Source organism: Xiphias gladius, chromosome 9 (assembly GCF_016859285.1).
Source record: "Xiphias gladius isolate SHS-SW01 ecotype Sanya breed wild chromosome 9, ASM1685928v1, whole genome shotgun sequence".
Classification (NCBI taxonomy): Eukaryota; Metazoa; Chordata; class Actinopteri; order Istiophoriformes; family Xiphiidae; genus Xiphias; species Xiphias gladius.
In genome coordinates, this window is record NC_053408.1 from 14,111,158 (window position 1) to 14,137,257 (window position 26,100).

Here is a 26,100-nt window from a genome sequence, read left to right on the forward strand (position 1 = left end):
ATAAAATTATGGTACAAGCCTGTGGATGAACTATCAAAACCCATGCCTTAGATATAACTAGTTTGTTATAATCTTACACATTCCTATTAAATAAAAACAATGTAAACAAAAATTTAAAAAAAGATTTATTTAGAAATATGGTACAAGCAGCAATCAGGTAAGGGTTTTGAATATTAGCATTGTGACTGTAATAGTTTCTCCCGTTATCTGCATTACAGCCCTTGTTTTGTGTGCTTTTCCCTTGTTTCTATCACAAAGAATGTCCAGCTGAGACCAGACTGTCCAGGCACAGTTCAAAATATAATGTACGATGAAGAGTTTGTCTTCAGGTTTAAAAATCAGAGAAAATTGAAGCGAAACTCTTCCTTTGATGGAGTAAAGACAAAAGCTGATGTTCCCTCATGAGTCAGTGGTGTCAGGTCTGTATCCTGGGCTTCATTTTGCTGAGGGGTATCCTCTCTGGCTTGGGTCTGGGATTTGACTTTAGCTCTCCGGCGGAAAACAGACTTCTTTGGGGAATCTGACACAACTTTGACGTGAGATGATGCAATTTCTGTTGGGAACAGCGAGACCCCTCAATTAACTGCACTGCAACCACACACTTTCACAGTTCCAAGGTAGACTTTTTTACACATATCCAATTCATACTGTTCAGATGACTACTGCTAGGCAACAATCCACTCACCGCTCTGAATGAGTTTGAACTGCTTCTTCTTCTCATCTTCCATTTTTTTCCTGTACTCTCCAGTCATGGCTCTCATCACCTGCCTCTTCTTGACCAAGGGAGCTTTAGAGCTACGTAGAGTCTTCAGGGCACGAGAGGCCTCCTCCTCTACAGGGAGAAAATATTTCAAGATGTCACACCTCAAAGCAATTTAGTTTCTGTCACATTTAACTACCTCTGTAGCCCTATTTAGGCCTAAACCCCGTTTACACCTGGTATTAACAGATCATCTGTATCTGGATAATGAAATCTAATTTCAGGCCTTTGCATTTACCTCCCTGTGTTTGGAAGGTTTATCCTCGATATACTCACACACGATACAATACAGGTTCTATGCCGTGTAAGGTTAACATCACACTAACTCTGTTTGGGTGTGCCCTTCTGGGATCGCATTCCCAGCTCCAGCTGCTCGATGCACCAGTCCAGCTGTCTGTTCAACTGGTCTTCTGCACTCTGAAACACACAGTCACATTCGGACATCAAATCAACCAATCAATGGGAACCAAACACGGGTACTTTTAAAGGAAAACCGTTCACACTGACCAGCTCTGTGTCTTCAACTCCTTGACTCCCCTCATCTGGCTTCTGTTGTACCTTAGTGCTATCTGAGGCTTTTTTCTTTCCAGATTTCTTCTTCTTTGCTTTGGATTGCATCGACAGTTCAGGTGGACTGTTTACCTCCTGCAGCGAGGAAGGCTTTTCCTCTTGGCTTCCTGGAGAAGATGTGTCTGGGGTCTCTGCCGTCTCCATGTCTTGTACAGGTGTAACACCAGGGATGTGGAAGTTGAAGGCAAAAGCAGAGCCCTCTCCCGTAAAGGATACCTGGCTCCGTCCTGGCGCGGTCCTGTCTGATGGAGAGGTTTTCTCCTGCAGTGCTGGAGAGTTGTCAGGGAAGAAGTCGAATGTGAAGGTGTTGTCACTACGAGTCCAGAGGGGTTTCTCAACTCTGCCCCCAGGAGCAGCGGAGTTGCTTGACTTTGGTTCAATATCTGTTGAATGAACATACACACAAAGCTGTAAATAACTCACTTTTGCACTTTTGAAGGCGCTGAATTGCATTAATTTCCCAAGACTTACTCTAACTTTAATTGTAAGAGATATATATAGACAAATGTGTAATGTAAAGTAACATGAATCGAGTTAATTTCAGCTAAATTTAATTAGGGAGTTTTCAGACAAAGCGCCAGTCATACCATTTAAATCAACAATTTGTAGCCGAAAACGACCTATAACAGACCGCCCGCATTCAGTAAGGCTCGTAAAAAGACGAAATTAAATTATAATGTACCCATAAACAGCAGCCTTTGCTCGGCCATGCTGATTCTTCCAGTGTTGCAGGTTTTCCGCTGAACTGCGCCTGTTCGACTCAACTAGTTAACTCGACGGCTCGGGGGAAAATTGTAATGCGCACAAGCTTTAGCCAGCATCTTAAAAATACTTCTATTTTCTTCGTCTCCATTAAATCATGTTGTTTAGGACAACTTACCTCCAGTGTCTCTGAAGAATAGGTCCGTCTGGTAATATTTCCGTAACGTTCGTCGTTCCGCCTGGTGATTGTTTCCGTGGCCCAGTTGGTAGATTGGAACACATACGACTTCTTCATTTGTTTATCATTTATTTTTAAAACGGTGTTTGACCATGATAAACCAAAACATACATACGGAGACTTTACATATATGAAATGGTCATCACGGATGAACTTGCTAATAAATAAATAAATAAATAAATAAATAACAACTTCATTTTTGCTGTAGAAAAAAACCTTTAAAACATGTTTTACAGCCTAAAACACAGACACAGGCATCCAAAACGTGAGGAACAAGTGAACGAATCAAAGCAAAAATAAATAAATAAATAAATAAATAAAAACAAGAAATGAAGAAAATAAATAAATAAAAATGCACCAATGTAAACAAATGTTCAATAATAATAAGACTATAATGAGATAAACTATAATTGAGAGTAACAGAGAGGGTCATTTTAACAAATTGAGAAACAAACTGATTTTGTCACCAGGCTGTTGGTGACTGGGTGCTCTCTGTATCAACTTCCCGCTTAACCTTCCTCTTTTAACCCAGACACAAAGGATCAGATTGTTTGTGTCCTTGGTCTGTTGTCTGATGCTCGAACACATCGCAGGACTGTTAGGGGTGCTACCTAAACCGGTGTTGAGCTAGGAAGGCAATGGGGACACCATCGGTGTTTAATATTAACAAAATAATCCATCCAGGTCCTGTCAGCAGAAGCATGATTCTGAATTCGCTGTTCTGACTCAGGTCTTCACACAAAGACTTGTGGAGGTACAGAGATTTATTTATGCAGTTCATGCTGTGTTTGGTGTACTACGCTCGTGGGCACTATAGGTTTACAAAATGGGGGGCTCGTATGTGTTGCTCTAGGTAATTTTACCAGATTACAGCCAAATAGATTTTTTGTGATAGAGACCGAGAGTGTGTCAGTACAACTGCATACAAACAGAATATCCCGTGTTAATATAGGCTTTAACAAATCCCCTGCCCATCAACACCTGCCTCTGACCGCGTTTTCCCCCTGCATTAGTAAGAGTGAAGAAGTTTCCGGTTCGGGAATGAATGAATAAACATGTGGATAGCTCAATTTAAGAGTAGGCACTTCTTTTTCGACTCCACTTCAAATGCAGAGGCAAGGATCCCCCTTTTTTTCCTCCACCAATCAGATTCCTTCAGGGGTTTCACTCTGGACCTATACTGTAGGCTCAAGGGCGGGACTTCAGCCTCCGCTCCTCTCAGACTATAAATAATACCTCCTGCTCACCCTCTGATTAATACAGTCGGTCAACGCAGAAGGAGGACACGCTGGTTTCCTGGAAAATAAACACAAAAGGTAGCTCGAGGGCGTTTACTATTAGTATTGTGTTTTTCGAGATTGGGTGTTGCTGGTCATCAACTATATGGTTTACTTTGATTTACAGGTCGTGAAGAAACGTTTAAACACGGTTAGACTAGTGTTAATCGCCAGTTAACTGACGACAACAACGGAGCGCGCCATAGCCAGTTGGCTAACTGTTAGCTCCATTTTAGCTGCTATATACAAACTTTGTTTAACAAGAAACTCGTTTTTTATTACTACCAAAACGTTTACGTCACTTGTATGGTTCTTTATTAAATGGGGTTAAAGGGCAACGGTGTGTTAAAATTGATGTAAGCCTCTGTGGTAGCGAGCTGGCGCCATTTTGCAACCGTCTATGCTAGTGTTAAATTTGCTGGCTAACGACAGCAAAGAAACGTGTGTGCCCCCCGTAGCTTAATGGTGGCGGGGCTTTAGAGCCGTTTTAATTAAAACCAGTTAGGTATTGACAGAGGGTTATACCTCTCCTGCCTATAAAGAAGCGTCCGGCTGAAAAATGACGAGTTGCTACTCTTAACGTTACTTAGCTTTGTTTTTCTCCGTAGCAGCGGTTTAAATTGAACGGCATACGTTTATACCCTTTAAGGGAGCCTGTGACTCCTCTGTCATCAGTAAAACCGCTCAGCGTCAAATGTACTTTCCCAGAAGCGGTGACTCGGTTCGGTAAAAGATAGATTATAATTCTACCGACGGCCAGTGAGAAATACTTGTTGACCTCATCTTTTGTTTGTTTTATCAGACCCGCAGGTTAAGTATGGCTCGTACCAAGCAGACCGCTCGTAAATCCACCGGTGGAAAGGCGCCTAGGAAGCAGCTGGCCACCAAAGCTGCCAGGAAAAGCGCGCCCTCCACTGGCGGAGTGAAGAAACCCCACAGATACAGGTAAACATACAGACTGTTGTAATAGCAGGTTGCTGTTGCTACAGACGCCCGTGAAAACTGAAAGAAACAAGTTAACTTTACCAGCGCGTTTTCTAAAACTAGTAGCCAGTTGGTATCATGTAGGATTTTTTTTTTTTTTTTTACCCAGAATTGTCTAGTGGTTGGACACAAGCATGTGAAACAGTATGTTATACATTTTTAAGTTTTTGGTGTAGTGTAGTTTTCTTTAGGCTTGATTTTAAAATATTATAATTACCCATTAAGCATGTAGTACAATATTAATGTGGTTTGGGGGGCGTAACGGCAGCACATCTATTTGTCTTTGTAGGCCTGGTACTGTTGCTCTGCGTGAGATTCGTCGGTACCAGAAGTCCACTGAGCTGCTCATCAGGAAGCTGCCATTCCAGCGTCTTGTCAGGGAAATTGCTCAGGATTTCAAGACAGATCTGCGTTTCCAGAGTGCAGCTATTGGAGCTCTCCAGGTGAGATAGCACTTGCTATTCATCATTTTTGATTACTTGACAGATATATGCAGGCTGGTTAATTGTAAATTATTGTTCCATTCTAGTAGGCGACAGGTTTTTAGTTTAACTTTAATTTTCGTTTCATTTCGTGTAGGAAGCCAGTGAAGCATACTTGGTTGGACTGTTTGAGGACACCAACCTGTGCGCTATCCATGCAAAGAGGGTTACCATCATGCCCAAGGACATTCAGCTGGCCAGGCGAATTAGAGGAGAACGTGCATAAATGATTGGATTTTATCTTTTTAGTGGGGGAGGGGGGCTGGCAGGGGTTTGTTTTGTAAATCTTGAACTATTACCAGCATGTGTATCACCTGATGTCATTTGTAGTTTCAGGCATGGTTTTTTTTTTTTGTACTTCATTTCACTCTTTGATCTGTCTTCACTGTAGGATAGCCTCATATCTGTAAATGCTGAAACAATATTCCACTGCCTTTTCTCAGGTTTGCAAATCTATTTTAGAATCTGTACCTTTTACTCCTGTGTGTGCATGTCATAGGATTTCTTGTGCTGTAAATAAACTATCCGCTACCTCAAAATCTTGAACCCCAATTATTATTTTTTTAATGTCAACACGCTTTGTATAGATTATCCAACTTGGATAAGGTTGGGACTTGGAGAGGCAGTTGAAACAGTAAATATCGTGCCATTGAAGTAAATGCAGTTTGCTGGCAATGCAGGCATTGTTAAACAACACTATTGCAGCACATCAACTAAAGATGTGAGAAGTGTGTAACTATAGTACATCAATAGAAAGGCAGACAAAACTTGTGGTTAAATAGAGGCATTTTTAATCCAGGAGTCTGATCACTCAACTAAAACTTGAGACATGGATGAGCTAACCTATAATTTTTCACTGAGGGGAAAAAAAACTATGCATTTCTGTAGTACTGGACGGCTTCACTTCTACATCTTCAGCGCAACAGCCTGCAATACTACAGACATTCCACAATAAATAAAACCTGAAATATATACATCTGAAGTCCCACAATTTGTTAACTTGATTTATTTTGGACTTGCTCCTCCTCTTCATCTGAAAGCAAGCCAGGTAAGTGCTCATACAGCTGCTTCTCCAGCTGTGCATCAATGTCCGTCTCATCTCTCAGTGCGCACCACAGAAGGAAGCCGGTGGCAAACAGGCTGATGGGGAGGACTTTCCACCACGGCCGCTCAAACTGGCTCCCCATGGAGCGGTCGACTTTCCAGGTCCTGTGACTTGCTTTACTGGTGGAGAACCTGATGGGCTCATTGTTCACCTCTTTGTCATGTGTGGGCCTCTGAGAGCTCAAAGATAAGGACTGCACAGTGTTCAGTCTGCTGAAAAAGAACCAAGAAAAAAAACATTAAGAGTGACTGACTTAGCGATAGAAAGTAACTAAGTACACTTAGAGTACTGTACCTAAGTCTAACTTTGAGGTACTTCACTTGAATATTTCCATTTTGGAGACTTTACAGATTGTTTAAAAACAGTTTATAAAAATGTGCATTGTTGATCATATGTATTTAACAACAGTAAAATGCTACTTAAACATTAATGCACCAGTGATGATATATTACAGTAATAGACGACACTGTCCTGCTTACTAAATACCACTTTTGACACTTGATGGTATATTTTGCTGTTACGTACGTGTGTATGTTGACTGTAGGACCCTTTATTCGTAATTGAGGTTTTTCACATTTCTGTAATCTAACTTTTAATTAACTAAAGGAGCTCAGTACTTGGTCCACCACTGGACTTACTATACTTGTCATGCGACACTCAGTAGATTTATGACAGTGATTTGATGTACAATGGAACACAAGTGAATTTACACAAGATCAACCATAAAACAAATCATTTTGAGAAGTAGACCGTTAAATCGGCTGGGCCTATATATGGACGAATACTATCTGATGACAGATATATTGTTATCTGTGTATGTATAGGCCAATAAGAGACGCAGCACTGATAAGGCAAAGTTGGGTTGGGGGGAAAGTAGAAACAGTGTCCCCTACTTTTCAAATACAAAATGTCCTGCTCAGAACATGTCTTAATCACAATTCTTTAATAATCAAATTTGAAGGAGCAAATAAACTCAAATATATTGTTATCACCTTTTTTTAAACTCTCAAATGTTAAATAAGTATCAGCCTCAAAAATCTAGTATTGGCAAGTCTTTTTTTTTATTTTATTTTTTAAATATTGTCCATCACAGTTTTCATTGGTGTTTAGTTGACCAGGATGTAGACAGGACACAGTGATGACCCCATCTAAAAGACAAATCATGCACCTGCTCCGCTAACAGTGAAGTTTAGAACAAATCCTATGGGCTACTGGCAGCGCCCACACACCATTACTTCACATTTTTTTAGTCTTACGTTTTAGCCTTGCATGCACTTAAAACTCATGAAAACGCAGCCACTACGTTAAGATAGGTGGAGCAATGTGCGTCACCTAATAACTTCATCAGGTCCCGAACACCAGTTTCAGGGGTACAATTCTCTTGTGGTTAGGTGCTAGATTTTACTGTCCAGATCACGAGAATAAAAGGGTGTGGGGGCTTTAGGTTTAATTAGCTCTTGCTATAGAGAGCAGCTAGTCAGAAAACCAGCTTCTCTAAAAGCTGGGACGGGCTGTTAATTAGTACCGTAAATGAACCCCGGTATAACCACAGTTTACAAACTGTTTCTTGTAAAACAGTAAAACATTGTCCTTGAGCCACAGCCACCATTACAGAGTCAACATGCCTTCTATCGGCCCGCCACAGATTTACACTCACCTCACGGTCGAGTTATGAATTAAAGTCCCTCGCCTGAACGATACTCGTGTCAGACCGTTGAAAACTCGTCCTGCTGTTGTAGACATCTTGGAGAACTGGTCATCGTACAGCGCACAGTCTTTGAGTCAATGCAACTGAGGGTTTTCTTATCAAACGCTCTTTGCTCAGGTCACGTAACACGACGTTGTGCAACCTTTAATTCCTTCCGGTGCAGCTGTTGAACGCTGGTTTGGACCGTTCCGCATGAAGATGAAAATCTGAAATCACTCGCAGATTTTGTCGTTTTATTTTCAAACATCAATATTATTATTCGTTTATACTACTATTATTGTAATATGAGGAGGAAAAGTTTAATTTCGAAAAAAACTAACATTTAACTTTTTGTCAGAACAATCTTGACTCAACGTCCTTTCATGAGCTGCAACGATTAATCGAAAATAATCGGCAGATTGATCGATTATAAAATAATCATTAGTTGCAACCCTAGTACCTGCTCTGGAGCTTCCATTACCTCACACAATATTCATAAGTAGAAAGGAGTGTGTTACGGAAATATAGATGTTCAAACTTTTTTTTCGAAGCAAGTAAATGGACCATAGGGTGAGATTGCTTTGTCAACTGATGTTTTCATGATTAGGAATGAACTCTAAACCTTAATGTTATTTCATATTTACCAACAAAAGGCAATTCCCCGCTTTATTTAATGGTTTGTTTTTCTTTTACATCGTACCAAGATCTTGCTTAGCATTTATTTTGTGCTACTGTGTGTTTTCATGCTACGATATTATTAGCCTCTCAAGATTCCAAATCCTTATCATTTTCCCACTTGAATAATTTGATGGCAATATAAATTACAGATAGTCATAATCGATAGTAATAATAATTTTGTAGATAATTATAGATCATTTGAAATGATGAAGGATTCAATCGGAAGATCACCGAGGGTCTTTTAACCGCTCACACCCATCGACCAATCACAAATCAAAAAAGAGATATCCGTCCAATCACACTTCACCTGGGCGACATCACTTCCCGGTTCAGTTCCCATGCGTGTTGTGTGCTGTTAAGAGTCTGGACACGTTTCTTGGGTAGTTCAAGTAAGTTTTTATACAATATATTTTTACAAAAGAACAACGTGAATAAAAGTAATGTTCGGTCCAAAACAGCTGTTTGTGTACTTCTCAGGGTTCGTTTTATAAAATAATTATCACAGCAAATGAAGAATACAGAGACACTCGTCCCTCTGTCTCTAAGGCTTATTGCCTGTCCGTTTATAAATTCATGCAGTATGTCTGTTTTACCTGTTCTTTAGTAACATTCACATGTTTTTGTTTGTAGCAGTATATCATCTCATGGCCAAAGATAAATCTTTGAAATCAGGATCAAATCATCCTAAGAGGAAAGAGTTGGGTTCAAATGCTAGCGACGTTCAGGCAGAAAAAATCATGGAGGCTGAAATAAAAAAGAAGAGGAAAAAGATGGCAATAGAGGTGAGTAGCACAGTCCCCTGTACCTGTTTCTACCTGTTGACGACACAACCTGAAATCACTCACAAAATACTGGATGTGTTTATTTCATTCAGGAGGATCCAGTACAGACTCCTCACGTAACAATCACAGCAGATGATAAAAAACAGAAAAAGGACACGAAATGCAAAAAGAAGGGAGTGAAAGAGCAAACACAGACAAAGCAAACTGAGGTAAGAACATCAACTGATGAAAATGTATCCTTCTAAACGTTCTCATTATTTTATTTTGCTACTTTCTGTGAGTAGTCAGTTGAACTGTGAATGCTGATTTTTGACGCTCCATACAGAAAACTATTTACAAGTGCTGGTAATAACTTAATATTTAATAAAATTGTGAATAAGTTTAAATCAAGGTGTCATGGTACTGAAAAACACAGTTTAATAAAGTAGTTAATTACTCAGTTTTTGAGCCCCTAAAAATGTTTTCATTAAATCCACAGAGCTTTTTATTTTCATATTCATTTAAATGACAAAAATTGGTCTGATGTTTCATTCTAGATGGCATCAAAAAACCGGATTTTCATTTTACAAGGCACCTTGTAAAAACAACTGATCCCAAATTTCCAATACATATTGTGTATAAAGCTTAATTAACTGACTCAGTAGAAGAATTTCCACAACAGTTGAAAGTCCTTGTTTTTACATTGTCCATTAACAATGACTGCCTTTAAACTCACAGCACAGATATCAGTTATGTGTTAATCTCTGAGACCTACCATATGCGGCTTCTTTTTATTTGAAGGGAGCATAACAGTTAGTGGGAGGTTGCTGGAGCTTAATTGTGTGAACTGGCTCGGTCCGTCGCATGCTGCATGGCCCCATGTGTTTGCAGCTGGTACATACTGTAGATGGATTTTCCCGAGGCTGACCTCTGCAGCTTGATCCATCTGCTCTTCTGCTGGAGAAAAAGCCTCATTTTATCCTGGAAGGTCTTCCCAAGGAAGCTGTAGATGAGTGGGTTCAGGCAGCTGTTGGAGAAGGCCGCCAGCCTGACGGCATGGCCTGTCAGGGGGTAGTCCTGCCACAGCGTGCCGCCGTTTGTGTCACCTCTCAGGAGGTGAACACTTACAAACACATTCTCTGGGAGCCAGCAGAGGAAGAAAACTAACACAGCTGCTGAGATCATCCGCAGGGTTTTCTGCCTGCGAGGCCTATGGTGCAGGCCGTCCTCCTCCCTCTGGCTGCGCCGGAGCACCTGTGCTATTCTCCAGTAGCACAGGCCCAGGACGCAGAAAGGCAGCAAGAAACCCAGTGTCACCTCCAGCCACTGAATCTGGGTCATGTTGGCGAAGCAGAAGTTGAGTTCCCCAGCGTGCTGAGCTTGAGCTATAGCAAAAGACAGCAGGGTGAGCACGGACGAGGATGCCCAGATGAGGCAGCAGCTGAGGCGTGCGCGCGGCATGCTGCGCCCCATGATGCCAGTCAGCGCAACGAACCGATCAAAGCTCATCCATGTTAAGAAGAAGACACTGCTGTACATGTTGACCTGCTGGAACAGGTTCATGAAGGTGCAGAGGCCGGCCTTGTTGTAGTAGCCCTGCTTCAGGTTGAACACCTCGATCAGAGAGTCAGCCACAAGGACGAGGTCGGCCATGGCCAGGTTCACAAAGTAGAGGTCTGGGGCTGTCAAGCAGCTGCTGTAGTCCAGGTTGACTACTAAGATGAGGATGTTCCCAATGAAGCCGACAGGGAAGAGGAATATGGTGTAGAGGCTTGAGAGGATGAGGCTGATAAAGTAATGCTGGTGATTCTCTGAAGCCGTCCGCCAAAAATCTGAGATGACTGCCTGTGTGTCATTTAGGTGTCTAGTGAAGTTGTACTCCGTGATGACTCTGTAGCCCGCGTACATTGTCATGTCCGTATTATGCTTCTGTGTTGAGCTGGCGATAGTGGTAGCTATCCATTAAGTTTTCTTAGTTTTTAGTTTTCCAGGGGTTTTTAGCTGCTGTGGAGTCTGTGGTGCCATCTGCTTTGTCTTTCTGGTCTTCTTGGAGGAGTTGACGCCGACTCTTTGGTCTAGACAGAAAGGAGAAGTGTGGTAAGCCAACAGCTTGTTTTCAGTGTCTCAGTTTTTAGACCTAATGTTGAAGAATTGACTTTCAGTGTGCAGAAATTCTGTCCACATTATTATTACAGAACAATACATTTGACAACACTGAACATATATCAGTTGATGATCATTTTGGAAGTAAAATGAATTTCTTGTTTAAGTATGACTGACCCTGACAAAATGTCCCTATAGCGTGACATTCAGACATATTCAGATACAGAACTGTACAGTTTATTATTATCTTATAGCTGTGCTGTAGCTGTTTATGCTGGTCAGCTGCATTTTTGAAAACTTTATAGATAAAGATTGAGAAAGAATGGTATAAAGTGAAGACACATCCTTTGTGTTCTCTCTCTCCCCTCGTTTCCTGACATCTCTCTACTGTTAATTATCGAATGCAGGCCTAAAATGCCTAAAAAAAAATGCTTTGAAAAATTTTAATGTCCAAAAAAATGTTATGCTGTATTTGCTTTCAAACAACTTTTGGTCAAATTCCTGGTGAATGTGAAAGAAATAGTGGCTTTAATTTAAATACTATAAGAAAATATAAGTAAATTAGCTTTGACATGAACTAATTTGTCATACATACATTAATATAAAATAACGTAAACTTACCTAAATGTCCTTGCACTGCATGCAGTCTTTCGAACTGTCCCTGTCTTTTGGTGGTTACTATGAAAGCCGACGTCAAAGTAAATTCAGAGAACTGGTGCCACCCACCAGTTAAAGCAAGAAGCACAAACACACAATGCAGGCAGACACACACACACGCACACACAAACACAAAAAGTTGTATCTTTTTAGCCAAACATGAAAAGAATGTTTTTCTTGATAAGTTCACTTTAGTTCTTTATCAATATTGTAAATTGTCATGTTGGACATCGCCTATGTATATTTAGATGGATGTATTTTATTGCATAAATAATTATGTCAAGTTGGGACATCCAAGTTTTCAACACTCGCCATGAAGTGTGAACACGACTATGATTGTATATTGTTAAAATATATAAATATGGGAGTCAGGGGACTTTAAACAAAGACAGACTAACGGCATATTTACACAAAACAAGATGAGGGTTGTCAGACGGGGATAGTCTGACAACATCGTTTCTTGCTTCAGACTCCTTAAAACACAAAAGGACAGTTTATGTTGCAGCACATCTGCTTTTTGCTTTAGTTTACAAGCACCTGTGTGAGACTGTAGACAATTCCCCATGTTAATGTTGTTACGTGTTGCATTTTGCATTTAATGGTGTTGTGATTTTCTTATCAGGGAGTAACATATATTAGATCCTTGACTTAAAGTATTACTACTGTGATTTCACTCAGTATGAATCAGGTCTGACATTTTCACATTACACCAAATTATGCAACCCAGCTCCTTTATTAACTTTCCTACGGTCCATCCGGTCTCTGGATTTTTGCCACTCTGTTCTGACACCGATGCAACGTATGATCTATGCGGGTCTGTTATTCCTAGAACAGGTGCCCATCAGTTTCTTGAAAAGAGGTGGTAAGTTCACAGAGCGCCACATGTCTGATTTGCTTGTTCTTTAATAGATTTTTAAAAAATACATGAAGAATATTGACACTGTTGGCTTAAACTTAGCATCTGATTTTTATTTTCCAAGACTGCATGTTTCCTATGTGGCTTTCTGAGAATTGCAGAGGTTTCTTCAGGCATTTTGTCTAAACGGGCTTTTGTGCAAATCAAGTTTATGTGAATGGAGCCTGTTTTCCAAGAAGAGAGGTTAACTGTCTTATTCAGTTGTTGGTTTATAACAACTATATAAATATATTGTTATTATTATAGCAATAGTAACGACTGTGCAATTATGTTGCATATCAAAACATTTATTTTTTGTAAAATACAAATGTACGAAAAAATTAAATTTGAAAAATAGTTTTACAAACTTTCAGTCACTGGAGACACTAAAAAGGAGAATGCATGTATATAAAAACATTTACACAGTCAATTAAGAGAAAAACAAACAGCAAAAGCTTGTTAAAACTTAGCTTAAGAAAATGTCTAATACATCCGATTTCAAAAGTCATTAATTTGATTCAGAAGAGTTCTGTCCTCATGTTGGAGAGTTTTTGTCTTCTATAGCCCCTTTTATAAAGCCTGTTGAAGGTGGGAATGTTGCATCTTTATACTGCTTCGCCATTTTGTATAAAAGGCACGAACACGGGGGGTGGGGGCAGCAGCAGAGGTAGTCACAGAGCTGGTATGATGTCTGTGTAAAAGAGGGACAGACGCCAACGCTGTTGTGTTAGATGACACACCTCTGATTCCAGAACGTCGGCATGCAGTCTAAAATCACACACTGGGGCAGCATTACTCCGGCTTGTTTACACTCAGTGTAAACAAGCAAAGCCGGCATTATGAGGGGTCTTCTTAATGGTAATATAGCAGGATGTCTGTTTAAAAGAGGCTTATGACTCTATGTCCTGCAGGGTGTCTGTGATCTCGATGTGTGGTGCAATGATGTTTCTGTTGGGCTGTGTGCGCCCTGGGCTTCGACAGCAGACCCTCAGCTGCCTAAACACTCCCTGGAGACTCTCTCGACATGGCCTGTGCATGAACAGCACGAGCAGCAGGCTGGCACTGCTCCCCGAGAACAGTACAAACTCAGCCACGCTCAGAAACGCTTGCTCATGTTTACTACTACTTTGCAGTAGTGCTCCTCTCACCAGCGCCACATTGTAGAACAGCAGGCAGAGAAACATGACCACAGTGACTGTCAGGAACACGGGACCCTCCTCTAAACCGGAGAGGAAGCGTCCTTTAGATTTCCACTGCCGGACACAGCCACCTATCAGAAGTCCTAATTGGAGCATGTAGGGAATCAGAAAAGCCAGGCACATCTTAGCTGCTGGATACGAGACACCAGCTTGGACCGGATCCATAAAACAGATTGTCTTTTCCTGCAGACGATCCCTGGGTCCACGAATCCCAGCCAGCAGCAAAGAGATCAGGACAGAAATCAGGATCACCAGAGCCGCACAGACCCCAGGTTTCCGCAGCAGGGCGTTGGAGGGCGGATCAAGGGACAGCACATAAGCCATGAGCACTAATACGAACAGGCCGCACAGAGTAACTGTGTTGATGATGAAGGAGAGAGCGGCGCAGCCCAGAGCTGTGGTCCTCAGGTGGTCAGGTCTGTAGGCCACAGCATGGAGAGAGAGGAGCAGGAGCAGCAGCTGGAAGCCACAAAAGGCCCAGAGCAGATAGTCGAGCCAGGCCATTCGTCTGTGGGCTCTGTAGGTGTGGATGAAGCTGTAGAGCAGGAAGCAGCCTGCCATGAAGCCCAGACCTGCAAAAAAACTGTAGACATAGTTTGCTCTGGAGGTTACGTCACTGGCTGCAATTTCATCTAACACAGAGGAAGGGGAGACTGAGGTGGAGGTGTCCGTGATGGTGAAGTTGTTGTCTGTGAGGGTAGAACTGTTGGAAAATGGACTTGGCGTGCTCCTCTCAGTGGTTAACAAGTCCACGCTTTGATCAGACTGAAAAAGAAAAGAGAAAACACCCACTGGTGAAATCTTGTCCTCTTCAGCATCACCATCCACTGTTTGTCAAGCATTTCCTCCCATCAGGGGATGAACAGAAACCTAGCAAACTACCAGCAAAGTTCAGATTACTTAGGTTATGAATATTTATCACCTAGTTTCTGTAAATCAGTTGCTCTTTCAATGCAAAAAAAAAAAGTGGAAATACATTAAGAGCAACCTTGCTTGCGTAATTGAAGTCACGCATCAGCTGTTTTTAATGCATTTTCAACAGTGTTTACTATTGCTCAGCCTATGAATCATTGAACGGGTTTACACAGCAGCATACTCTTACAACATATGGTGCATTTCCTTCCTAAATTGACTCAGTTGAACTGAATCTTGAACTTAGCTGTTAGCCATCTTAGCTCTTTCTCTCTCTCTCTCTCTCTCTCTCTGTATATATATGCATATATATATTGCTAACTAGAAATAATAGTAGCTCCGTTTGTCTTTCTAAATATTTTCTACAACTGTATGTCCCAGTAGGCCAGTCTTTGTCTGCTCTTCTCTTTGAGGAACTGCCTTTTCAATAAAAGACACATGTTTCCACTTACCATTTTTGCTGTCGTCACCCGCTCGTCTCCTGTTTTGTATCCACCAGCCAGACGCTGCCTATTGACTCAAAGCTCCGAAAATGATGCTCACTGCAGGGATACGAACGCTCACTGTGAGGGGCTTTTATATTTTTGTGGGCAATACCACACCAGCATACTTTCAGAATGACTTCGTGGCCACATGATCCAAATCTTTTCCTCCCCTCCCTCTTTTTTTTTTTTTTTTTCATCACTGCGTTGACTGAGTCCGTTAAATCAGAGAGCATACTGTGTCCTTTGTTTAACTTCTCTTGAGAGTTAAATGCAGTAGTTAAGTTGTGCAGTGGATACTGACTCCAGGAATGAAATAGCTTTAATAGTAACTTTAATTTGATTCTATATTTCTCTTTTAGAGTAAGTTTTAATTAGTCGTTTGCCAAACATCAGTTATTCTGCAGGCAAATTGGGAGGTAGCTACTCAATCCTTCACCCTGTTACAAAGAGAAAATATTATATTTTGTGGTAGTCTTGTTTCTCCGTCATGGAGCTGAAATCCAATTTTTGTTTCAATTCAAAATTTGCTCACACAGCACCTGTGTTTTTTTTTTTTGTGACTCCTCCATATGATTTGGCAAGAAACTTACTAAACTGGTGGTTATTTTAAAACACTGCAAGCTTGTGCTGTGTAAGCGGATGTGAGCGCTTTGGATGCAGCACTGAAGGTATTTTGTGCACCATATTTAACTTCAACACACAGCACACATTTGTGTGACGCCGTTCACATATGCTGTAGGTACAGGAAACGTCCCCCTGAGCTTCAGCACAGAAGGAAGTGATACAAACCCAAGAAGTGCATTTAGCTTTCACTTGTCTTTACACTGTAGCACAACGAAATGTCACATTTATTTTACACTCAGAGGAGCAGTAAGAAAATTACCTCTGTTCGGAACCAGAAAATTGTAGAGTTCCGAAAATTGGCAGGAAATGGCTGTTAACATAAACAAAATTGTGAAATTATTGTTTTCATATTTTCTTATCATTCAGTCATGATCAGTGAGTTTTATATATGGATGTTTGATAATGGTTTTACACAAACTCCGACAATAATAAGGGTCTAAAACGGGAGGCCTGTTAATGTAGATAGCCTTTGTTTTGCTTTGGTGTGACAGATTTCAGATCCACCCAGTCTTCCTGAGGGAACACACAAACCGGAGACAGAGGAGGAGGACTTGAGTCCCGAGGAGAAGCGGGTCCTGGAGCGGAAGATGAAGAAGATCCTGAAAAAGGAAGAGAAGAAGAGGCTTAAAGCTGAGGGAGAGACCTTACAGAAATCTGAAGCATCTGGACCCACCGCACCTCAGCAGGCATTAGATTACCTCACCTGGTAAGAGCCACTTTTATTTGCTACAGGACAGGTGCATCAGCGTGTTGGCCTGCTTTTTATGTTGCCACTTCTTACAGAAGAAACCGAAGGTCCAAAGCAACCCAATATGTCTGTCCGCTTAACCAGGAAGGAAGGAAGGAGTATTACACACATGCAATATTTACATTTAGTTTTTAGGCATTTATGTCATGATATGCATCCAGAAGACCAAAAATGGCTACAAACAGGCCATTATTACTGCTGATGGCGCTAAATATGACGCGTTTCCTTGGTAACATTTCACAGGGACATCTAGTCAGGAATACCTGAAGAGTGTGATGCAATTTAATATAGTCATCTGAACAAATACTACTTTGGTGAATCATTTGATGTATTTTTTTTGTTGAAAATCTGTTGCTTCAACTCTTTGGTAATTGTTGGGGCTGTAGTTTTAAGAGTAGTATGGTGAGTAAGTTGAATTATTTCTTAAAAGAAAACCACCAATTTTACACATCAAGTTCAGCTCTGTGTAAACAGTTGTGTATTATCCCCTGTGGCTCTGGGATATATACAGACTTGGGTCACTGAATTTGAAAGATGTTCGGATAGGATATCTCATCCTCTACTGCTTTTTTTTTTTATAACTAGCGTTTTTCTAATCAGTTTCTTGTGAGTTACAAAACTTCATGGAAGTGCAGCACTAAATAACTGGGGCACACCTTTTATGGTGTTTTTCTGTTTTGTCCTGCCCTTTATTATGTATATGGGAGAACAGAATACAGCATTATAAAGCAGAAATCAACACCTTTTTGGTAATTCCTCTGCAGAAGTTGAGCATTGTCAGATTCAGAAATGTAATCTTTGTTGAAGGGCTATTCTATTCCGTCATGTACGTGTTCATAATATTGTTTCCCACCCCTACACATAAAATACTGGCTTTTTGCTGTAGTTAGATCTAATACTGCAGCTCACACCTACACCCCGCTCTGGTTTTGTGTTTGCAGCTGGGCTGAAAACCGCACAGAGTGGAGGTTCCAGAAAACCAGGCAGACATGGTTACTGCAACACATGTTCAACTCTGAAAAGGTAAAGTTAACCAGCGTGATCATTTCATGAAGGGGATTTTTTCTCAGATGAGGTTTAGAGTGAAGGAGGTCTCTAATCTCCATTTTAAAAATTTCATAGCATGGTTTGAACACTTTTTTAAAAACTTTTTTTTTTTAAAGTATTTTTTGAAATACATAAAGTGTGGGATAAATAAAGATAATTGTGGCATAAACTAGCTAAATCTAAGGAAAGTTGATTTTAGTATTTCTACACGGTTTCACCCACTTTGTATCATCTTTGCAATACCATCGTTCTTGAATTGCCCTAAAATATTTTGAAAGGATGCTCACTCTTGTGCTGCCTTTTACAGTATAAGTTTGCTACTAAGTACTTGTATCTATTTACTTCTCATTTATTTACCTAGAATGACTATAATATGTAAATTAATGGACAGGACAACAAGACAAAAACAACACGATCAGTGAAAAATACTTGTTCTCAGATTCCAGATGATAAATTCTCTGTGCTGCTCCTGTACCTGGAGGGGCTTCGTGGAGGGGCGAGGGACACGACAGTGCAGAAAGCCGTAGCCCTGGTTGAAGAGTCAGGACAAGCACCAGAGGACATGGTTGTCCAGCAGAGGGCGCACAGAGCCAGAGAAGTTATCCAGCTGCTTTCCTGACCTACCACTGCTGCAGGAAGGCATCACAGTCACCAGAGAAAAAGACTGAACTCTGTTGATCTGGACTGAATGATTGCTCTGATCTCAGGCTCGAACTGAAACCGTTGCTTTATATGTAGTATTGTATAATGGTCCTTTGGGGAAAGGAAAAGTTTTGATCAAATCTCAAATGTATTAATCTCAAGGTTATTTTAATAACAAACTATACTTAGGGTACAGTAGTACCCGGGGGGACAGTAGTTGATTTTTTTTTTTTTTTTTTACTACCCCTAATGTTAAGAATTCAGAGGATAACATCCAGTTTCACCAGTATGGACAAATGAGGTGAGATGTGAGCTCCCACAGGTGAAACAGAAAGCTGAGAGACCTCTGGAGTTAAGTCTCAGGAATGTTTTGTAGTCAAGACGTGTCCGTGCTTGTCAAGGCCCATAATCAGTGAAGTCACTGATGAGAAATAACTTTTCATGCCCGCTCTATGTATAATCATGATGAGCACGTTTTTGTTTTGACGTATCCTCTGTCACAAAAACATAATCCAGACCAGTGGTTCGTGTTCGATATATGTGCATTGGAGATTACCTCTAAACCCTTTTCTTAAATTAAACCTTACACATCAAGTATGTGCTGTGATTGTAATGTAATCTAATAAATTTATCTAATTTTACATGGTATCTATATAACCAAGATGCGATTATGTCAACTATTGACATCTCCGCTATGCCTAAAACAGGCATAGGTATGAGCAGCTGCCAGTTCTTGCTATAGTACCAGGGAGAATCTAGGCTACCTGCACAAAGGCATGTTTTGAGTTTTAATTCAGGTTGCAAACGTGTCACAGGAAGAAAACTAAGTCCCTATATGTAGCTAAAAGGAGGTGACCTGACCTCACTTCCTGAATTTATAAAAATGCTCCAAATACAGTGCACTTGACATTTAAATATTTTTGGGCCACTTTTGCCTTTTGGTTTAGAACACATACACATGAAAAATACCAGTTATTTGAATCCAGTATACTTTGTATATATACCCATGTAGATAATTTGCTGGATATTTTCTGATAGTGTACCTGGCACAAGTGATCCAGACTTACACTTAAATATAGTCTGAGTATACATCTTCACCTGTAACAGTTTTTAAGGGCTCGCATTTTTCTTGTAAAAAGTTTGTAAACCTGCTGAAGACTCAAATGCTACAAATACATTAAACTTTTTTCCCCTGTCCAAATGTTTTTTTTCTTAAAACCATTTTTATTTCTCAACATGCTGCCTGCTTACAGAATTTGAAGCATGTAACAAGATGATCCTTTCTGTTAAACGCCCTGGAGAGAGACAGCCGAGTGTCCTAACTTCTCGAAAAAAAAGTTTGTAGTCCACAAATGAGTTCGGTTTTTTCTCAGTGTCACTTGATCAAATGAATCTTTAGTGTTGTCACCAGTGACAAGAATATCGTCCAGTGAGTGTGTCTGTCACTCACATTGACCAACAAAATCCAGCCACGTAAATGGAGGCTGTGACTTGCTCCAGGTGATTTTCACAGCAGATCAATTAGGCCGTGGTCTCCCCTTAGGTGTTGATCCTTAACTGTCACAGTCACTGTACCTTTTGCTTCGTCTGGGACACACATAGATAGCAAATGATATTACACACAAGACTATGTAACTACATACTGTGTAAAACTTAAATGAGTGAAAACTGCTGAGTGGAGTTGACTTACTTGGCTTTGAATCATAAGGAATATTGTGCTGAGTGAGGAGGGCACGGAGTCTCTCAATCTCTTCACTCTGTTTTTGGAAGTCCTGTACAAAAATATATTCAGAGAACATGAACAACTTCTTTTCATATATTTTAAACAGTCTTGTAATAATACTACACTCTATTCTGTGGACTATTATTTGGAGGAGTATTCAAATTTCTGTATCAACGCACATACCTCAGTACATTTCTGTAAAGAGTTGTGAATTTCTGAATCAGCTGCATCCTCTGGCAGCTTGACCTTCACTTTCTGGCTCTTCAGGAGACCAGCATCTTCAAAAATGTCCCTCAAAAGATTATTGTATCCCTACAAATATATACATTGCGTTAATGTACAAGACCATTAGATAAATTACTAAAACTGGAATAAAAAGGGTGAGTACCTTAAAAAAAGGGCTGACATCTCAGAAAGTAACTGAGCTTTAAATAAATGTATAATTCTCAATGCAAAAATAACAAGAAGTACATGTCTCTGTGTGAATCCCTCTGGGTATTTGACAGAAGTCTGCATGTGCATTTCATCATCTTGCAAGTGGCATAAAGTGTCAGTGATAAGGATCAAACCAGTCTCAGCCGAACTGCTCCTTACCTGCTCAGTAATAAGACCTTCATAGCGGGCCTGCTCAGCTTCATCCCATTCCCCTTGCAGTTGCTCAGTCAGGATCGGGTACACTTAAAAATACAAATGATAAAAATCACTATTACCACTGACTTACAGCACCCTGTGGATTTTTTCTATACGATGGCTCTTTTGTCTTACCTAAGAGAGAATGTGGATGGCAAACAAGTGGGGTCTCAAAGGTTAGCGAGTACACACAAGTACTGGGTTCTGAGACTTGAGCAAGCTTGCTGCTTGTACTGCAGACAAAAATCACCTACAGAAACATGACAAAGAACAAGTTACACAACAAACTTGCTAGTGTTCATATTGTTGATTTAATCGTGACAGTGACTTTGAGTTCATGTGTTGATTGGAGAGCTGTTTGATATGTCTCTGTGGTGACTGTTCGGTAGTTTTTCAGAATGTAAAATTAAATTTGTAGACTTGTAGTTGAATATGAACTAATGAGTTTTCTGTTTATGGTTTGATTCAATATCTCCTAAAGTGTTACTTGATTGGTCTTGTATTTAAGAAGAAACACAGACTCTGAAAGAAGCCAGTGGGAGCTCCTAAATTCTGTTAAATGACTACCAGAATATTTTTGCATTTTTAACCACACTAACCTTTGTTTCTCTGTTTCTGGTTCCACAAGCATCCCCGTCCCTCATCCACATTCCTGTTAAAGTGTTGTTTACTATTTCCCACTCCTGCCAGATCCTGCGACGAACACAAACCCACTGCTTACTGCCAAATCATTCACATATTGATATCTGCAATATAGGCAACTGTAGGTAAGGGTAAGGTAACAGCATCTTACCCCAGTATCCCACTGTAGGCATTCCACCTGAATGACTGCTCATGTTGGGTGATGTTGTGAAATGGACAGAATTCATATTTATACCTGAAAAGTGACCCGAATCATATATGTTTGTTTTTGCAGACAGTCCAGTTTGTTCTAACAATCCAGTGATCAGCATCCAAAACCTGCTAGTAGTAGAGAGCCAATGGAAACTTACCAGGTAATAAAAACACAAATGCAGAGCTCACACGATATGTAAAATACTCACACTGACTCTGTGAGACTGAAGCACTTTCCAGCAAGCTGATGAAGATGCAATGGGCCTTGGGGAAAACATTAATGTTGATATGATAAGTGAAGGTGGCGATCAAATAAAATGCAGGCTTTAAATTATGTCAAGCTATTTTACCAGACACTGAAGATGGGGTCACTTTGGGCTGTAGTCTGCTTCCCTGAGCCAGAAAAGGGTTGTTCAACCTGCACACAGAGAAGCTCAGTCAGGTAAGAGCTGATGTAAACAAGGCGCACACTGTGTCAGACATGTTTTTCTTAACGTACCCAAACGTGTTTGGCTCCTCAACTATCTTCATTTTACCGGCGAATCCATGGTTTACTGTGTGGAAACAGGTAACTATCAGGCTCAACGCAATTGACACAGCAGTGCAGCGCAGTATGGCACATTTGGTTTGGTGTTAGTTATAAAACAAAATCCGCTCAGCGGAGAATAGAAGTACTTACTGAAAAGAGACACACAGACCATCCACAGCTTTATTAAACTGGATATTTCGTTACCCAAGTGCATAGCTTATTTCTGAATGACTAAAATGTGATATCGGGTTATTTTTCTAGCTACATTTCCTGTTTTGTTGGTTGTTCGTCAGTTGACATGTCACGTGATCCAAAAAAAAGAGATGTGAGCATGTGCAGTTTACTTTGCGGACTACGTTCTTTCCGCGAGACGAAATAGCGAAAGCAACTGTTTTCAAATGTTATTAAAAGGAGTGGAGGATAAACGAAGGCTAAGACTAGCTGTGTGTTGATAACGTCTATGAACTTGTAAAGGGTGTACTCAAGGATAGAATACGCAACATTTACTTTTTTGCGAATTCGGTTTCAGATGTGCTGGTGCTGTAGCTAGTTAGCTAACGTCAAATCATGTCAACAGATGCTGGTTAGCTTTAATGCATGCTGCAATCTGACAGTAACTAAGTAGTTGTACACCTGGTGCAACATGGGACGAAAGAAACAGGGCAAGTTTGTGCGCCCTGACAATAAGGGCAAAGACAAACGGCATAAAATGAAGGGGAAGTCCTTAGAGGCCTTTACAGAAGAAATGCACACTGCTTTTGAAGGTAATGATGCATTGATTATTTATAATCCAAATATATTTTTCAACTGTTTTGTGATTGCCTCTTATTTTAAATTCGGCTAAAATGTACAATAGTTCCTTTGTCTAAAATGCTAAATTAAATATTCTAGGAAGGACAAACTGTAGTAATTATACTCAAGTCTCTAAAGTAGAAGTAGTTTTTAAATGACATCCCTGTGCTTTATTGCGGGATATAAGGCCTTGATCTATTGAGATTCTAAGGTTATGATTTAATTTTTTACAGTATATTGGCTACTTGAGTGGGGTTGTTTATAGTACACCTATAAACACCTTATAATGTACCCTTTTGTCCTCTGCCGCGTCTTTTTTCAGCCAGTCTTCACCTAGAGGAAGGAGCAGAGGGCCCTCAGGTGAAACTGCCTTGTCCACTTGCCATGTGGGAGTTGGGTCACTGTGATCCCAAACGTTGCACTGGCAGAAAGTTGGTACGCAAAGGGTTCGTCCGCAACCTGCGCCTCAATCAGCGATTCAATGGACTCATACTAAGTCCAATGGGGACTAAGTATGTGACACCAGCAGACAGGTGTGTTGAGTATCCTACTGTATTTAATGCACTGATTATAATAACTGCTAACCTGCAAAGAATCTGTACATTTTAGTTTTATTCTTATAACAACAAATAAATGTGAATAATAAGATCATCAGCCCAGCCAGAAAATATGCACATGCATTTCATAATGAAAAGAAAGGGGAAAGACTAAGCTAAGCATATATATATATATATATATATATATATATACGTGTGTAGGCCAAACCAGTAAATGCATGATATTTTTAGTAATTAATTTTTTATTTGAATATCTGACTGGTTCTTTGATGATCAAAGTGATTGATGATCTAAACATTTGAGCACTTCTTCAATTTGTTCACTGGTATGTGTAATAAGAATGTGTTTCGGTCCATTACATATGTATTTAAATTGCATTTTTTTTATCATCTCTATATTTGTGATAAAATATGAATGTCACAGTTTGTGATTTAAAAAAAATATATATTGGCCTTTATGCACAGAGAGATTGTGGCTCAAAATGGGTTAGCAGTGATCGACTGTTCCTGGGCAAAACTGGAGGAGACTCCCTTTAATAAGATGGTTGGAACTCATCCCAGGTTACTGCCTTACCTCGTAGCTGCAAACCCTGTCAACTATGGCAAGCCTTGCAAGTTATCTTGTGTTGAGGCTTTTGCTGCTACATTCTGCATTGTAGGTAAGGCTTTAGCTTTACTTATTCAGGAATTAGACACTGTATTGTCTGCCTGACTGCTTTTTGTATCCCATTATAAGTTAGGCGAGTGAAACTCTTAACACGCTGTATTTGATTGTGCAGGTTTTGAAGAACTGGCAGTGCTCTTGTTGAAGAAATTCAAGTGGGGGAGAGTCTTCCTGGAGCTCAATAAAGTTCTGTTGGACCGCTATGCTGCATGCCAGTCTGAGGAAGAGCTGCTCTCTGTAGAGAAGGATTTTCTCTTGTCGAAACCAGAGGAGGAGGATTTTGGTAAAATGGGGGAGAAATATATTGAGGTCCCATCCAGTGTTGTCCCTACATCTTTATGTAGCAGTGGTGGCTGGGTGTTGTTTTGATTTTAGTCCCATATTTGTCCTTATTTTAGTTTTGGCGTGTCTTCATGTGAAACTTACAGTCCTAAAATAGTTCATTTTTATTCAACTTTATTTTGATGAAAGCCCCCCTTCAGAAGAATCATGGCAGAATCATGCATAACTACATTTAAGTTTATTCTATTTTGTAGTTGCTCCAACACTGGTTTTAGTTTTTTCGGTGGTGACGTGCCACTGCTAAATTATTATTGGGAAAACACTACACTCGTTCCTTTTAGAGATATAAAAATAATAAAACATAGTTCTTAAAGCTTTAAGGTTTTATGAATTACTTTTAAGTAAGATAATATATCAAAAAATAAAGGTCACTGTGAGTTGTGATATCTGACCCATAATTCCATAAACACTGATGTGAATGTTCCTTCCATTGTTTCCCAGACTGATCATCAATATCAGACAAAATTTCTATTTTGTTTTACTTCATTCATTTGATTTTGATTAATTTGATTCTATGTGAATTGCTGAACAAATCAGAGATGTGGGGAGAGATTCAAAAGTCTGGAACATTGGTGATTGTTTCCTGCATTTCTGGAAAATTTCCCCATACATGGAGGGGGTTGCATGCTCTTGGCTGAGTTATTTTCTTCTTAACGAAAGCAAATCATCTGTCTTGTTCACAGATCCGTTTGACGTTAATTCAGGAGTAGAATGTAGGAATCTCAACAGACATCAGTGGTAAGCATTTAGTATTTCTCATGAGGGCATTTAAATTAATAACTTCTATCAGAGTGAGGTGATCCCTCAGATGTGCTGGGTTGTTGTTTTTTGCAAAGCTTGTGGTGATGAAGATGTTGATAAATTAATAATTAGTGCTGATCCAATGATTTTAGTGCTGACAGTTTGTTTTCATAGCAGTATGTCACTTTATACAACTTTTAAATTTGCGTCAGATAAAGTGACCTCCCGTCAGCTATGATTCAAAAACCAATAAGTTAATATTGCTGGGAAAATGCCAATAATCGTAAAAACATTTCTGTACATGGCTAGTTGTTTTTCAATGGGTATGGTTACTAATTTCATTTAACTTTCATTTCTGTATTAAGTGCACCCGAAGATGATGATTCTAGTGAGGATACGGACACCTCAGAGGATAACGAAGATGAAGCAGAAGATGAGAAAACGGAGAGCAACGATGAGTCAAGAACAGGAAGGGACTGAATTAAAGTCATCACAATAAAACACATTTCAACCAAGGATCCTTTTAATACAAGTACTGGCAAAACTCATTTTAACGACTCATTACTCCCACATACACTCAAGGCTATTTTGGGCCTTCCAGTTTTGTATCAAACAAATATGTAAATGATACAATAAATTGTATGTTTTTAATGTAAACACGTACTAAATAAAAATATTTGCAACCTTCATTCATTTTAAGGTCCATATCGGGGTACAGGGTTGTCGCAGTTGG

The 26,100-nt window shown here is 40.0% G+C and overlaps 8 protein-coding genes across 12 annotated transcripts; 3 read left to right on the forward strand and 5 right to left on the reverse strand.

Annotated features, from left to right (window-relative positions):
• Positions 1 to 108: 108 nt before the first annotated feature.
• Positions 109 to 2,487, reverse strand: c9h8orf33 (chromosome 9 C8orf33 homolog). Of its 2 annotated transcripts, XM_040134624.1 has the most exons (6): positions 2,211 to 2,487; positions 2,013 to 2,081; positions 1,268 to 1,713; positions 1,087 to 1,177; positions 686 to 832; positions 109 to 553 (listed from the first exon to the last, which is right to left on the reverse strand). In XM_040134624.1, exons 2-6 carry the CDS (start codon positions 2,038 to 2,040, stop codon positions 339 to 341), a joined length of 927 nt encoding a protein of 308 aa, XP_039990558.1. In that variant the 5' UTR covers positions 2,041 to 2,081; positions 2,211 to 2,487; the 3' UTR covers positions 109 to 338. The 2 variants fall into 2 exon arrangements, with proteins under 2 accessions (XP_039990558.1, XP_039990557.1); XM_040134623.1 differs by lacking the exon at positions 2,211 to 2,487 and having other exon boundaries at positions 2,013 to 2,204.
• A 978-nt stretch (positions 2,488 to 3,465) lies between these two features.
• h3f3d (H3 histone, family 3D) lies at positions 3,466 to 5,561 on the forward strand. Its single transcript, XM_040134625.1, has 4 exons — positions 3,466 to 3,586; positions 4,350 to 4,492; positions 4,821 to 4,974; positions 5,111 to 5,561. The coding sequence occupies exons 2-4, from the start codon at positions 4,365 to 4,367 to the stop codon at positions 5,237 to 5,239; spliced, it is 411 nt and encodes a 136-aa protein (XP_039990559.1). The 5' UTR covers positions 3,466 to 3,586; positions 4,350 to 4,364; the 3' UTR covers positions 5,240 to 5,561.
• A 220-nt stretch (positions 5,562 to 5,781) lies between these two features.
• c9h16orf91 (chromosome 9 C16orf91 homolog) lies at positions 5,782 to 8,008 on the reverse strand. Of its 2 annotated transcripts, none has more exons than XM_040135522.1 (2): positions 7,776 to 8,008; positions 5,782 to 6,330 (listed from the first exon to the last, which is right to left on the reverse strand). In XM_040135522.1, exons 1-2 carry the CDS (start codon positions 7,859 to 7,861, stop codon positions 6,009 to 6,011), a joined length of 408 nt encoding a protein of 135 aa, XP_039991456.1. In that variant the 5' UTR covers positions 7,862 to 8,008; the 3' UTR covers positions 5,782 to 6,008. The 2 variants fall into 2 exon arrangements, with proteins under 2 accessions (XP_039991456.1, XP_039991457.1); XM_040135523.1 differs by having other exon boundaries at positions 5,782 to 6,327; positions 7,776 to 8,007.
• Positions 8,009 to 8,274: 266 nt separating this feature from the next.
• Positions 8,275 to 19,726, forward strand: LOC120794192 (uncharacterized protein C7orf50). Of its 3 annotated transcripts, none has more exons than XM_040134987.1 (6): positions 8,275 to 8,375; positions 9,114 to 9,265; positions 9,358 to 9,474; positions 16,611 to 16,825; positions 17,809 to 17,890; positions 18,354 to 19,726. In XM_040134987.1, the coding sequence occupies exons 2-6, from the start codon at positions 9,128 to 9,130 to the stop codon at positions 18,531 to 18,533; spliced, it is 732 nt and encodes a 243-aa protein (XP_039990921.1). In that variant the 5' UTR covers positions 8,275 to 8,375; positions 9,114 to 9,127; the 3' UTR covers positions 18,534 to 19,726. The 3 variants fall into 3 exon arrangements, with proteins under 3 accessions (XP_039990921.1, XP_039990919.1, XP_039990920.1); XM_040134985.1 differs by lacking the exon at positions 8,275 to 8,375 and adding an exon at positions 8,772 to 8,872 and having other exon boundaries at positions 18,354 to 19,724; XM_040134986.1 differs by lacking the exon at positions 8,275 to 8,375 and adding an exon at positions 8,778 to 8,872 and having other exon boundaries at positions 9,117 to 9,265; positions 18,354 to 19,725.
• LOC120794188 (G-protein coupled estrogen receptor 1-like) lies at positions 9,988 to 12,036 on the reverse strand. The gene is made up of 2 exons (XM_040134980.1): positions 11,969 to 12,036; positions 9,988 to 11,319 (listed from the first exon to the last, which is right to left on the reverse strand). The coding sequence occupies exon 2, from the start codon at positions 11,156 to 11,158 to the stop codon at positions 10,079 to 10,081; it is 1,080 nt and encodes a 359-aa protein (XP_039990914.1). The 5' UTR covers positions 11,159 to 11,319; positions 11,969 to 12,036; the 3' UTR covers positions 9,988 to 10,078.
• LOC120794189 lies at positions 13,200 to 15,731 on the reverse strand. The gene is made up of 2 exons (XM_040134982.1): positions 15,463 to 15,731; positions 13,200 to 14,863 (listed from the first exon to the last, which is right to left on the reverse strand). Exons 1-2 carry the CDS (start codon positions 15,463 to 15,465, stop codon positions 13,790 to 13,792), a joined length of 1,077 nt encoding a protein of 358 aa, XP_039990916.1. The 5' UTR covers positions 15,466 to 15,731; the 3' UTR covers positions 13,200 to 13,789.
• A 15-nt stretch (positions 19,727 to 19,741) lies between the features above and the next one.
• Positions 19,742 to 22,607, reverse strand: gnptg (N-acetylglucosamine-1-phosphate transferase subunit gamma). Its single transcript, XM_040134983.1, has 11 exons — positions 22,423 to 22,607; positions 22,243 to 22,297; positions 22,094 to 22,161; positions 21,953 to 22,007; positions 21,703 to 21,786; positions 21,509 to 21,602; positions 21,045 to 21,159; positions 20,874 to 20,956; positions 20,463 to 20,591; positions 20,247 to 20,328; positions 19,742 to 20,143 (listed from the first exon to the last, which is right to left on the reverse strand). The coding sequence occupies exons 1-11, from the start codon at positions 22,484 to 22,486 to the stop codon at positions 20,064 to 20,066; spliced, it is 909 nt and encodes a 302-aa protein (XP_039990917.1). The 5' UTR covers positions 22,487 to 22,607; the 3' UTR covers positions 19,742 to 20,063.
• Positions 22,562 to 26,056, forward strand: tsr3 (TSR3 ribosome maturation factor). The gene is made up of 6 exons (XM_040134984.1): positions 22,562 to 23,036; positions 23,387 to 23,597; positions 24,086 to 24,279; positions 24,400 to 24,567; positions 25,310 to 25,364; positions 25,733 to 26,056. Exons 1-6 carry the CDS (start codon positions 22,916 to 22,918, stop codon positions 25,845 to 25,847), a joined length of 864 nt encoding a protein of 287 aa, XP_039990918.1. The 5' UTR covers positions 22,562 to 22,915; the 3' UTR covers positions 25,848 to 26,056.
• Positions 26,057 to 26,100: the final 44 nt, after the last annotated feature.

Coding starts and splice junctions, on each gene's coding strand:
- tsr3 (XM_040134984.1), top strand. CDS start 22,916: ATGGGACGAAAGAAACAGGGCAAGTTTGTGCGCCCTGACAATAAGGGC. Junction 23,037..23,386: donor AATGCACACTGCTTTTGAAG/GTAATGATGCAT, acceptor GTCTTTTTTCAG/CCAGTCTTCACCTAGAGGAA. Junction 25,365..25,732: donor AATCTCAACAGACATCAGTG/GTAAGCATTTAG, acceptor TTCTGTATTAAG/TGCACCCGAAGATGATGATT.
- c9h8orf33 (XM_040134624.1), bottom strand. CDS start 2,040: ATGGCCGAGCAAAGGCTGCTGTTTATGG. Junction 833..1,086: donor GAAGGGCACACCCAAACAGA/GTTAGTGTGATG, acceptor TTCTCCCTGTAG/AGGAGGAGGCCTCTCGTGCC. Junction 554..685: donor GTTCAAACTCATTCAGAGCG/GTGAGTGGATTG, acceptor TGTTCCCAACAG/AAATTGCATCATCTCACGTC.
- gnptg (XM_040134983.1), bottom strand. CDS start 22,486: ATGCACTTGGGTAACGAAATATCCAGTTTAATAAAGCTGTGGATGGTC. Junction 22,298..22,422: donor GGTCTGTGTGTCTCTTTTCA/GTAAGTACTTCT, acceptor GTTTCCACACAG/TAAACCATGGATTCGCCGGT. Junction 20,592..20,873: donor AAGGTCTTATTACTGAGCAG/GTAAGGAGCAGT, acceptor ATATATTTGTAG/GGATACAATAATCTTTTGAG.
- LOC120794188 (XM_040134980.1), bottom strand. CDS start 11,158: ATGACAATGTACGCGGGCTACAGAGTCATCACGGAGTACAACTTCACT.
- LOC120794192 (XM_040134987.1), top strand. CDS start 9,128: ATGGCCAAAGATAAATCTTTGAAATCAGGATCAAATCATCCTAAGAGG. Junction 9,266..9,357: donor GGAAAAAGATGGCAATAGAG/GTGAGTAGCACA, acceptor TATTTCATTCAG/GAGGATCCAGTACAGACTCC. Junction 9,475..16,610: donor CACAGACAAAGCAAACTGAG/GTAAGAACATCA, acceptor TTGGTGTGACAG/ATTTCAGATCCACCCAGTCT.
- h3f3d (XM_040134625.1), top strand. CDS start 4,365: ATGGCTCGTACCAAGCAGACCGCTCGTAAATCCACCGGTGGAAAGGCG. Junction 4,493..4,820: donor AAGAAACCCCACAGATACAG/GTAAACATACAG, acceptor TTGTCTTTGTAG/GCCTGGTACTGTTGCTCTGC. Junction 4,975..5,110: donor CAGCTATTGGAGCTCTCCAG/GTGAGATAGCAC, acceptor CATTTCGTGTAG/GAAGCCAGTGAAGCATACTT.
- c9h16orf91 (XM_040135522.1), bottom strand. CDS start 7,861: ATGTCTACAACAGCAGGACGAGTTTTCAACGGTCTGACACGAGTATCG. Junction 6,331..7,775: donor ATTCATAACTCGACCGTGAG/GTGAGTGTAAAT, acceptor GTTCTTTTTCAG/CAGACTGAACACTGTGCAGT.